This window comes from Myotis daubentonii, chromosome X (genome assembly GCF_963259705.1).
Source record: "Myotis daubentonii chromosome X, mMyoDau2.1, whole genome shotgun sequence".
Taxonomy (NCBI): domain Eukaryota; kingdom Metazoa; phylum Chordata; class Mammalia; order Chiroptera; family Vespertilionidae; genus Myotis; species Myotis daubentonii.
Window position 1 is genome coordinate 22148072 of NC_081861.1, and position 12738 is coordinate 22160809.

General features: G+C 38.8%; 1 protein-coding gene across 4 annotated transcripts in view; it reads left to right on the top strand.

Moving 5' to 3' along the window:
* The window catches only part of ATP11C (ATPase phospholipid transporting 11C), a 226948-nt gene that overhangs the window by 132824 nt on the left and 81386 nt on the right, over positions 1-12738 (top strand). For all 4 annotated transcript variants that reach the window (XM_059679783.1, XM_059679781.1, XM_059679780.1 and 1 more), the window contains exons 6-8: positions 5565-5693; positions 9601-9704; positions 11792-11842. In XM_059679783.1, coding sequence (XP_059535766.1) covers positions 5565-5693; positions 9601-9704; positions 11792-11842 — 284 coding nt within the window. The remainder of the gene's footprint in view (positions 1-5564; positions 5694-9600; positions 9705-11791; positions 11843-12738) is intronic.

A 12738-nucleotide genomic window follows, 5' to 3' on the forward strand; every position in this document is an offset into this window, starting at 1 on the left:
AGAAACACCGATCAGCTGCCTCCTGCACATCTCCCACTGGGGATACGCCCGCAACCCAGGTACATGCCCTTGACCGGAATCGAACCTGGGACCCTTCAGTCCGCAGGCCGACACTCTATCCACTGAGCCAAACCGGTTTCGGCGAGAGCAAAATCTTAACATTTGCGACAGCATGGATAGACCTAGAAGGTATTATGCTAAGTGAAATAAGTCAGTCAGAAAAAGACAAATACCGTATGATTTCACTTATATATGGAACCTAAAGAACTAACCATATGAATAGACAATATTAAAACAGACTCATAGACACAGAGAGCAGACTGGTGGATACCATAGGGAAGTTTGTTTGGGGGACTGGGTAATAGAGGTGAAGGGATTAAGAAATACAAATTGGTAGTTACAAAATAGTCATGGGGATATAAAGTACAGCATAGGGAATATAGTCAATAAAACAGTGACAAATGTATGGTGCCAGGTGGGTACTAGAAATTTAGGGGGGAATGCTTTGTAAAGCATATGAGTGTCTATCCACTATGTTATATACCTGAAACCAATATAAAATAATATTGAAAGTAAACTGAAATAGAAAAATAAAAAATAAAATGTTTTTCACAAAAGATTCTGTTTTGAATGGTTTAGGACTATCAAAAGTTATCACTGATGAATCATTTATTAAATACCTAGAATGTCTGGACATAAGTTCTCCATATCCGTAGTGATAGGTAAATTGTCTTACATCTTATAGTAATGATGGGACAAAGGTTACCACATAGGAGGGTTACCTGAGTTTGACATAGAATGTCTTTCTTTTACTCTTTTTTTCCCCTCCATTCTCTGCATCCCAGAGGGGATGACCCTGTGATGAACTAGAGTAGTTAGGATCTGAATTTTCTAAACCAGTTGTAGAAACTCGGCATTACTGTTCAGCATAAGAACCAAAGCATCCTAAATGTTTCATAAAATTAAATCTGTGGCTCACAGGACATGTAGTAAAAGTCTCTCATTCATCTTTCTTTCCCCTATTTCCTCTTTCTGATTTTGCTATTACCCTCATTCCCTTAGAAAGACCCCCATATTCCATCTTTCCTTGACTAGACTTTATTACCTTAAGGCTTACTTCATCCCGGTATAATATTAATTAAATAATTTGATGCTGTTGTGTGAAATGCTATTTGATTATTTGATTGAGCTTTTTCTGGAGTATTTGTATGTGTAAAGAGATGTTTATAAACCAAACATGTCTAAATGTTTAATTGTTGAGCAGGAGAGTGACTTGGTCCATATCCGCAGTGCAATGGGGATTCTTTGAAGGGTTTTAAAATAAGGGAGTGACTTGATCTTTAAAAAAAAAAGACAACTCTGGAGATTGGCAAAAGTGGAATCAGGGAAACCCATTAGATGGCTACTGCAAAACATGGTAAGAGTTGATATTAGGGTGATGGTAGTAGAGATAATGATAATAAAGATAGTAGTTAACATTTATATATTACATAAATATACCAGGCATTCCCTTTTACTTTATATTAACTTATTTAATCCTTAATTCACAACAGCCCTATGAGGTAGGATATGTGTGTTTTTTTTGGTATTATTATCTCCTCTTTAAAAGTGATGAAACTGAGGCAGAAGGATGTTAACAAACTTTTCCACAACTAGTGGACATCAGGATCTAGTGATATATTGGATGTAGGGAGTGAGACAGAAAAAAAAAGAATAAAGATAGCCTTCTTGGTTTTGGCCTGAGCAACTGGATGAATTAAATAATACTATTGAACAAAATGGTGGTGCTATTAAATAAAATGGAAAAGAGCAGTTTTAGGGACAGATAGGAGTGAAAGGAAATTAAAAATTCAGTTTTGGCCATGTTAATGTTGAGATACCTGTTAGACATCTGGATGGAATTGTCAAGACTAGAGCTCAGAGATGTTTTAAGTGGAAATAGAAATTTTGATTTTATCAGCATGTAGATGGCATATGAAGCCATGAGACTGGATGGAATCACATAGCACATAGAGATCCCAGAAACAGAAATTGCAGAATTCAAATGTAAAAAAAAATATTGTAAGGGAGCCCTAACCGGTTTGGCTCAGTGGATAGAGCGTCGGCCTGCAGACTTAAGGGTCCCGGGTTCGATTCCGGTCAAGGGTATGTACCTTGGTTGCAGGCACATACCTAGTAGGGAGTGTGCAGGAGGCAGCTGATCGATCTTTCTCTCTCATTGATGTTTCTAACTCTCTATCCCTCACCCTTCTTCTCTGTAAAAAATCAACAAAATATATTAAAACAATATTGTAAGGGAAAGAATATGGATTTTGGCATTAGAAATATTGGAAGAGTTTCTTTAGATTTACTGATTATTTCCTTTGTTGTATCTAGTCTATTGATAGGCCCATTAAAGGACATCTTTTTAATTTTTTATTGATTAAGTTATTACATATGTGTCCTTATCCCCACATTACCCCCCATCCCCCCCATAAAGCACATCTTTATAGTATCATGTTTTTCATTTCTAATTTCCGCGTTTGCTGTACTTTTTTTTGTAGTTTCCATCTGTCTATCCAAGTTCTTCATCTGTACATATATGTTGTCTACCTTTTCCACTAGGTACTTTAAAGTCTTAATCATAGCTATTTTTACATCCCTGTTTCATAATTTCAAAATCCGAACATTTCTGGAGCTGGCCCTGTTGATTCTTTTATCTCTTCATGATAGGTCATTTTTGTCTTGTATTTTGTGTCTCATTTTTTAAAATTGAATTTTGGACATTGTATATAAAAAATGATGAAGTCCTAGGTAGACAGTATTTATATTCTGAACAGAGCAGGCCTCTTCTGTCAGCCCATAGTGTTGGGAGTTGCATCAATCTAGTCAGGAGTTGGGCTGGCTTTGGTTTTTGTTTGTAGCTATTGATATTTCAGTACACCACTGGACTTCAAATTCCTGGAGTGCTGGATTGCCATTGCCTCGTGGTTTGTGGGGGGCCTAGGACTCCAGAGTGTTTTTCTCAGTGCTCCTGTTCCACCTTCTGCAGGTGCTACATCCCTGAGATACAGTGGATGCTTCTCTCTCTGTCCTTTCTCCTCCCCCAGTGGTAGATTGCTGTTTCTTGTTATTCATTACAAGGCTCCTGTTTGGAACAGTGATTCCTTGTATCTCATGCTCTACTCTCAGTGATAGGCAGGCCTGATGTACCTTTACCTCAGGGTGGAACTTTCTCAATACTCCCACCCCACCTCCCATGGAAGCTGAACTTTGCCTTTTATCAATGCTAAGTCCTCGGTATAGTGAGTTTTCTATCCCATCCCCAACAGCAGATGGCTTTTGCTTCTGTATCCTCTAGCAATGGTGACATTTTTCTGATATATGCCAAGGAGGGTTTCTTTCCTTTCTCCTAGACACAGATGGCTTTTACCTCAAATGAGAAAAGGGTCCACGATTCTGACATACAGTTAATCACAACCTGTATGCCTGTACCAGTGAGGAAGGCTCTTTTAGGTCTCCCACCCTCTTGCTTTCTCATGAGTACCCAACAGATGCCCGTAGATCTCTTCTTTTCTATCAGGCTTGCAGAGATTCTAATGTATTACCTCCTACCAAGCCTTTTAGAATTGGTTTAAAATCCAGTTGTTTTCTTCTTATGCAAGTTTTGTTGGCCATCTCTTCATCCTATGCTTTGACAAGTGTGAAAGAGTTGTCTCTCCTCAGAGGGGCTTTTCATACTTTGAAATTCAGTTCACTTGGTTGCTTTGCAACCTCAGCTCTCTGATGAACTAAAAAAATTATGATTTTGTAGGTTTTCTAATATTTATGTTGAGGGATAGTGATGCTCTCTTCTGGCTTTGAACTTGCTAAATGTCACCAGAACTCCAGAGTTGATTGTCTAACTGGACCATGTTGTTCTCTTTCTTTAAATGTCTTTTCCCAGTTTCCCTTTGCCTTAAAGGTGAGCCCTAACCCACTAGCCTGGCCTGCCAGGACCTTTGAAATCTGACCCATATCCATCTCGCCAAGCCTCAACTTGCATTCCAGATACAGGGATCTTAATAGTTAATATCTAAGCAAATCCTAAATGTTGTAGAAGAAATTCTCTATTTGTGGTTTTTATTTTTCAGTGCCTGAGAATCACCTTCAACCCTTTGAATGTTTCCTCCTTCTAACATGCTTTAGAGTTTCATTTATTTATTTATTTATTTTGTTTATTTAAGCATCAACTGTGGTTTTATGTAAGCTACATAAGTTTATGTAACTGAAGAAGGATAGATCTAACAAATAAAATGCTATTTACAAATTAGTTCAATTATTGATGCTGTTGCTCTTGGAACTGATGAAGATTGGCAAAGAAAATAAAATTGTTCCCAAGTAGGTCTTAACATCCTCATCTTTATCTGCCAAATTGTGTAGGAAATAAGAGGCAGGTGTGCTAGTTATTGGTTCATTGTTTCACAACCACTGTGTCTTGGTTGTTGTGCCAGATATTGACTATCTCATAAGTGGGTCATCTTCTGCCACTAGCAGCCTCCACCCTTAATCTGAGGGTGCTGTATAAAAATCTTTTCTGTAAGTGCCACGGTATGAAAAATGTTGGGAAGTGCTGGACTGATGATTTCCTACACACACCAAAAAAAGTTGGGAATAAAGTAGTTGCAGGGTACTAGTAATAATTATAATTAATACCTATCAGATGGTGACTGTATGCCGGGAGTTTGCAAAACACTACCTTTGTCCTCGTTTCATGCTCAGACCAGTCCTACAAGGTAGTTGCAATCATCTAGGGCACTTACCCAAGGTCATATAGTTATAAAGTGGCAAAGCTGGGGCATAAAGTCAGGTTAGAAAATCCTACCTATTTAACCATTATGACTTATTCCCTACATTATTAAATTATCTGCAGTAGAAATGGTTCATTATTTCTTCTCTCATCTTTTTCTTCTATTTGAGCTTGGGGCACTTGCACATAGGAAGTTGTTTTTCATTGCCATATTAATTGATTCTTCTAATAGCAGATGAATTGTTGGAAAATGACCTATTTGAATTTTTTTAAATGTTATGGGGGAAAAAATAGGTGCCTATAATTAACAGGTTTTGTGAGCACTGAAGAAGGAATTAACACCCAACAATAATAGCTATTATCACACTGAATGGAAAACATATTAAAATATGCATGATGCAGAGTAGAAGTGTGATTGCCCAGGGTTCATGAAGTTCTCAAGTTGAGACATATAGATTTTCTTGATTCATTCATGAAGTGCCAGAAATGTCTTATCAATCATCAGTGCCAGAAATGTCAGAGAGCAAACAGGTCACTGGGTGCTGAAGTCATTCATTAGAGATTAAATTTCACTACTAGGGTAATCTGAAAGCATCACAAGTCCTCATGACCTTAAAGAGAATTCTGAATGTTCAGTAATATTTTATCACCTTTCACGTGGTATAGGATGCTGAGATACTCTCTAAGCCCCAGGACAGGAGAGGTCTCTTGCTACTGTTTTGACTTTAGTTTGTAATATAATGAATGCTTTGTTTGGAATTAAGAATATTTATATTTGCTTTTTTCTCCATTCTAGGTCGGTGATGTAGTAGAAGTACAGGCAGATGAAACTTTTCCCTGTGATCTTATTCTTCTATCATCCTGTACTAGTGATGGAACCTGTTATGTTACTACAGCCAGTCTTGATGGGGAATCCAATTGCAAGGTAATGAAGAGTAAACCTTGCTTATAAGTTCAGAATAGTTCATCAATAAATACTCCTTCCCACTCCCCTAATCTTTTATCTTATTTTATCTTATTTGTCTACATTTTGTATTTGAAGACAGCTTTTATGTAGTTATCCTTGAACTTCTAAGAAAATTCTCAACTTTGGGGAAAGGGGTGGTATTGGGTGAAGAAAATCCATGTCCCAAGTAAAAGCCACCATATTTATATATATATATATATATATATATATATATATATATATATATATATATATATATATTTATTTATTTATATATATATTATTGATTTCAGAGCGAGATAGAAACATCAATGATGAGAGAGAATCATTGATCGGCTGCCTCCTACACGCCCCACACTGGGGATCGAACCCACAACCCAGGCATGTGTCCTGACTGGGAATTGAACCATCACCTCCTGGATCATACGTTGATGCTCAACCACTAGGCCATGCCAGCCGGGCGCCACCACAAGCAGTTAGTAGTATATAAAAATATTGATATAACCCACTTAATATTTTATTGAGGCTTTTTAAAATGAGAGTAATCATAGGCTGAAAGTATCAACACTAATAAAAGACAAACATGCAAATTGACCGTTCCCTCACTACACCTTAATCCATGCCCACCAACCAATCAGAGTGAGTATATGCAAATTAACCCAACCAAGATGGCGGCCGGCATCCACGGAGCTAGAGCAAGCAGGAGGCTTGGTTGCCCCAGTGATGGAGGAAGCCAAGCTTCCCGCCTGCCGCAGCTGGCTCTAAGCTCCACTCAAGGCAACAAAATTTCAATTATAGAAGATAAATAAACCCCAGATACCTGCTTTCAGCCGGCTGTGGCCACGGACCTGTAGTGACCAGGAGGCTTGGGTTGCCCCTGGCAATGGAGGAAGCCTAGCTCCCTGCCCGACCTGGCCAGCTCTGAGCTCCACTCAAGGCTACAAAGTTTCAATTATAGAAGGTAAATAAATCCCAGAATAAAAAAAAAAGAAAAAAAGGAGAGGCTGGGAGCTTCCGTCACCGGGGGGCTTGGCCAGCCTGAAAACGGCCCTCAGACCCTCACCCAGACTGGCCAGGCACCCCAGTGGGGACCCCCCACACTAAAGGGTGTGCGGCCAGCCTGAAAACAACCATCAGCCCCTCACCCAGGCTGGCCGGGCATCCCACTGGGGACCCCCACCCTGAAGGAGGTGTGACCAGCCTGCAAGCAGCCATCAGCCCCTCACCCAGGCTGGCCAGGCACCCCAGCGGGACCCCCACCCTGATCCGGGACACCCTTCAGGGCAAACCAGCCAGCCCCCACCCATGCACCAGGCCTCTATCCTATATAATAAAAGGGTAATATGCAAATTGACCCTAGCAGTAGAATGACTGGGAATGACTGGTCACTATGACACACACTGACCACCAGGGAGTAGATGCTCAATGCAGGAGCTGACCCCTGGTGGTCAGTGCGCTCCCACAGGGGGAGCTCTGCTCAGCCACGAGCCAGGCTCATGCCTGCCAGCACAGTGGTGGTGGCAGGAGCCTCTCCCGCCTCCTCAGCAGCACTAAGGATGTCCAACTGCAGCTTAGGTTTGCTCCCTGCTTGTAAGTGGACATTCCCCGAGGGCTACTGGGCTGCCAGAGGGATGTCTGACTGCCAGCTTGGACCCGATCCCCCAGGGAGCGGGCCTAAGCCAGCAGGTGGACATCCTCTGAGGGGTCCCAGACTGCAAGAGGGCATAGGCTGGGCTGAGGGGACCCCTCCGCCCCAGTGCACAAATTTTTGTGCACCAGGCCTCTAGTATAACTATAAAAATAATATCAAGTACTCTCACCTTACAGTTTGATCTCTTTATTTAAAAAGTGATGAATATTTTCTTTAAAAATGTTTATTCCTGGCATATAGAAAATGTAATCTGGAATAATTTGATTGCTTTTAAAACAATGCCTTAGGGCAGTGACGGCGAACCTATGACACGTGAACTCATTTTTTTGGTTGATTTTTCTTTGTCAAATGGCATTTAAATATATAAAATACATATCAAAAATATAAATCTTTGTTTTACTATGGTTGCAAATATAAAAAATTTCTATATGTGACACGGCACCAGAGTTAAGTTAGGGTTTTTCAAAATGCTGACACGCTGAGCTCAAAAGGTTCGCCATCACTGCCTTAGGGTGTAGTTTGGCAAATATTGGCTTTATTGAAACTAGGAAGAATTATAAATCTGTTAAAGTAAATTTGCTCAAACTGGGGATAAATTACTTCCCTGGTACTTTCTGACACAGCCAGTTCTTGGCCACTGTCCAGAATTCTATAAGGCATGAAGATATATCTTCTTTTTGCTACCTTTAAGGAAGGATATGTGCTCACCCCTGTGTGTATCCTTGAGGGCTTTTCTCTGCTTGTTTATTCCATCTGGAGTTGAGGACCAGGACTCAGTATGTGAAAAAGGAACTTAAATGCCTTAGATGACTATTTTCTGTGCTTTAGGGCAGCAGTCACCAACCTTTTGGACCTAACGGACCACCAGTGGTCCGCGGACCACTGGTTGGCGACTGCTCCTTTAGGGTATGGTGACAAACTAGTCCAATTTAAACTGTTCAAAAACAAAGTTATATTTGAGGGAATGTCAAGGTAAAAATGAAGACATCTACCTAAAGATTCCCTAATAAGGGAAAAAGTTGTTAAGTTGACCTAATCAAAACATGTGTTTTCACCCTGGCCATTGTGGCTCAGTATCATCCCATGTACCAAAAGGTCACTGGTTCAATTCCTGGCCAATCAATATTTCTCTCTCTCTCTCTCTCTCTCTCTCTCTCTCTCTCTCTCTCTCTCTCTCTCTCTCTCTTCTTTCCTCTCTCTATAAAAGTAAACAATAAAAATATATTTAAAAATAAGTTAAATAAAAGTACATAGGTTTTTCAAAGTCAGGAGATAGTTTAAATCTAGCTCAGGTAATTCCGTATTGTTTCCCAAAGACCATGAAACAGCTTTCCTTCTGGGTAAGTAGTACAGTCTTGAGTCTGTGTCAGCCTTTCTTTGATGATTTATAAATGGGCCCTAGCTGGTTTGTCTCAGTGTATAGAGCGTTGGCCTGCTGAATGAAGGGTCCTTCCTGGGTTTGATTCTGGTCAAGGGCATATGCCAGGGTTGCAGGCTCAATCCCCAGTACGGGGCATGCAGGAGGCAGCTAATCAATGGTTCTCTCTTATCATTGATGTTTCTATCTCTCCCTCTCCCTCCCTCTCTGAAATCAATAAAAATATATTTTTCAAAAATAAAATAAATGGGTTCGCTGGAGCCTGCCTTGAGTTCTGGGTAAATCAAGCATGTAATATACACTAGTAGAATATTCTGTCTAACTCAAGCAAGACACATCATCTCCCTGCTACTCATATGAAATGTAGCCACTTTGAGCATTTTCAAGGTCATTAATTATACTATTTGTGTAATAGAACTATGAATGATTTTTTTCTTTCTGTTGGCAAGATGTTAGCAGTCTTATGACCAAAAGGGCTATGTTCAATTCATATGTGTATATTTACATCACTATACACTATGGTGAGCAAAATCATAGGTCTCAGTAAAAGCAAATGCATTATATTTTATAGGATTTTCAGTTAATTATATGCATGCTGCAAATGAAATTCTCTGTGCTGTCAATATCAAGAAAAGCTTTTTTTTTCCATTAACTTTGGAATCCCCTTGCAGTAGGGATAGCTTAGTGATTATTTGTAATATCCTTGAATAATTTTATTTAGTTGTAAATGTGCATCAATATTTGTATTATTCTGCCAAAGCCTCTTACTAAAACATATTGCATTTCTGGAATCAGGTGGGTGTATGATTACAAAAAGAAACACTTTTGTTTTTGCCTTTTATTCTGCTTTCATCTAGACACATTATGCAGTACGTGATACCATTGCACTATGTACAGCTGAATCCATTGATACCCTCCGAGCAGCGATTGAATGTGAACAGCCACAACCTGACCTCTACAAGTAAACATCACCTGGCTTCATTTTACTATTGTCTGTTGGCTCTGCCTATCTTTACCACCAGTATGGCAAAAAAACACCCACCACTTACCAGCCTCCTTTCATTTGTGTTTTTATGAGCTGTTCCTTCCTTCTGGCATGGAAATAAGTCATATCAGCCTTGTTCACTACCAGCCTAAGATAAAATATATGGGCCCAGGCATCTCACTTGTGATTTTTCTTTTATTCTTGTTATTTGTAAACATGGCAGTCCATCAAATTTTAAGATGATGTTATCCCGTAAAGCCAATCTACCAAACTTACTCATTAACCAGAATTAACTAAAACAAAAATAAAACACTTCCTTTGTTTTCCAATATCAAAGAGAGAAGAGGGTATGGAGCCATGCATTTAGTAGGCATTCTATCATTAGAACTGCATATTGTGAATAGGCTGTTTTTGTCCACAGTAAACAGATAAGTGGAGGAAGTAATAAAATGGTGTAATGTCCTCTATTTTACTATGCTTAGGTTTTCTGGAGTAGTTTTACTGATTAACAGTGGGATGTCAGAAATTTGGAATTTGATTTTTAAGATTGGTCAGTTTGGCTTATTAGAGCATGGTGACAATGAGGGTAGAGTAACAGGTTTTATCCCCAAGCTGGTCAACTAATTTCACTCTATCACAGATGGCATCCATTACCTATTCCAGCCATCTAGTTAATGAGTTCTGTTGGTCATAATGGGTCAGATGTTTGGGTGTGGCTTAAACTAACATCCGGTAATAGAAAAACAAAGTAGCCATCCTACTACAAGAGCAATGCCTCTCGCTCCTTCCCACCAGTTCTTCTTTCCTCTTTCCCTTGTTCTGTATCCATGCTGATATTAAGAACTAGGTCCACAAAGCAAAATAGCTGTTCTCTGCCTTAGCTCACAGTTTACAAAGGAGATAAAACAGTAAGTCTAGGCTTATAGTACAGTGAAATAATGGAGATGAATAAAAGGCCCATGGAATCAGAGAAAAGGGAGTGACTAATTCTGCTTGAGTTAAAGAATAATATACATCCTTGCATATTTATAGGGCAACTCCTACAATTTTCAATTACCTTAAATATGAAGGAGAATTTTAGATCAGGGAAGGTTATTGCTAATTCTCTAGACTAGATTGAGTGCCTTTGATATGTGACTCCAGAATACCTTGTACTTTCAATACCCTAGTGGTAATTTACTTGTATTGTAATTGCCTGTTTATTTGTCTATCTTAAGGTAAGTAATGTTTTTCTTACTTATTAGTATATCTCCAGCACCTTGCATAGTACTTGTACAATTAATATGATGAATGAACTACCAGAGATTCATATTTTGGAACACAGTAATAATACGTTCCATTTTTTCTGAAAAAAAATTTGCAAATTATAAAATATTCACAACACTTGTTAAAAAAGGGGTTAGGCCTTTTTACCCCATTTTTTCAGAAATGCAGATTAACATGTACCTAGCCATATTAAGTGATTGGATCAAGCTCAGTAATGAAATCAGCTTCAAAACAATTTGGAAATTTCCAAGATGGTAGTCAAGTGTTTACTGTCTCAAAGGGTTACCAGGCCAGCAGTATCAGCATCACCTGAGAAATAGTTGAAAATGTAAATTATCACCTGAATCATAAACTTGGGGATGGGTCCCAAAAATTTGTAACTTAATAAGCCCTCCAATGATTCTAATGCATGCTAAAGTGAAAGAACTACTGAAATAAATAATGGTTTTGAAAGTTGTGTTAACACCAGAAATCTTTCTTCACATGAATCTATAATAGAAACCAATTACTTATATAAAGTATAAATAAGACTGGTGTTATGTGTATGTACAATGCCAAGAATATCTTGAAAACCAATTTAGTATATTTGTTTACATTCTTATAATAATATTATTTTAAGAATTAGATTAAAATGTTACCTTATTGTCATTTCATATTTTTTCAGAAATATTGTAGACATTCATAGTTCAAAGTCTCTTCTCTTTTGCATTATTTGTATTTTGATCCATTTCCAATTTTTGTGGTATATAGATTTACCTATATGTAGAAAACTCATTTGCTATTATCTTCTTTTGCAGGTTTGTTGGGCGAATCAGTATCTATCGTAATTCTCTTGAGGCTGTTGCAAGGTTAGTTTGCTATTCCTTTAAACTGTCCTTTGAGGGGGGTATTAAAATAGCCAAATTTTTTTTTCCAAGAGGTGAAGTTCCTGTTTATTGTTGCAGCAACTCGTAGAGACATTAGCATTCAGTTAAATAAAAGAAGAGGACACATTAAATACATCACAACCCCCAACACACCACAGAGGAGGGGAGGGCGGGCGGGCCCCAGTGACCAGACTGTTGGAGGAAGTACATTCAGTGGGTGTGCGGCGTCCACATTCCAGGCTCACGTGTATATATACTTTATTTATATATTTATTTATATTTATATAGAGAGATCATTGGGTTCTGTGTATACAAAGAATGATATCGGTACAAATACAATACTATATTCTCCCACTGCTTTACAATAAGCTCTATCTTACCCTCTTTACAGAACAATAGTACAGGTTCATCCTGGAAGGGGCTGTGCTGGGTATGTACACAAAACCTCCTTCCCAAGAGGTTGAAGGTGAATAAATCTGGAGTAACTACCCAGTATCCCACTAACTGGTCTTAAGTAACCAACCTTGTAATTGGTAGGAGCTCTTATGTTGTAGGGTCTTTGAGTTGTGTGTGTCCTGGGCAGAGGGATAGTATTGGAAATGATGCTGAAGGTTTCCAGAATTGCAGAGCTCCAGACACTTTGATATTCCCAAATCTCTTCTAGACACTATATTTATTGTCATAGGTTGTTCAGTGGCAGACCGTATTGGAAATATACCTGGAGAACAGTGAGTGGTTTAAGGGAGAGTCATTGAGGTTATGGGCAGTGGATAAAAGCTGGGAGAATTACCTGGAATGCTAATCATTTTTAATGCAACAATTCATATACAAAAGGTTTTTTCCCCCTCTATCATTTAGTACCTCAACTTTTCTATTTG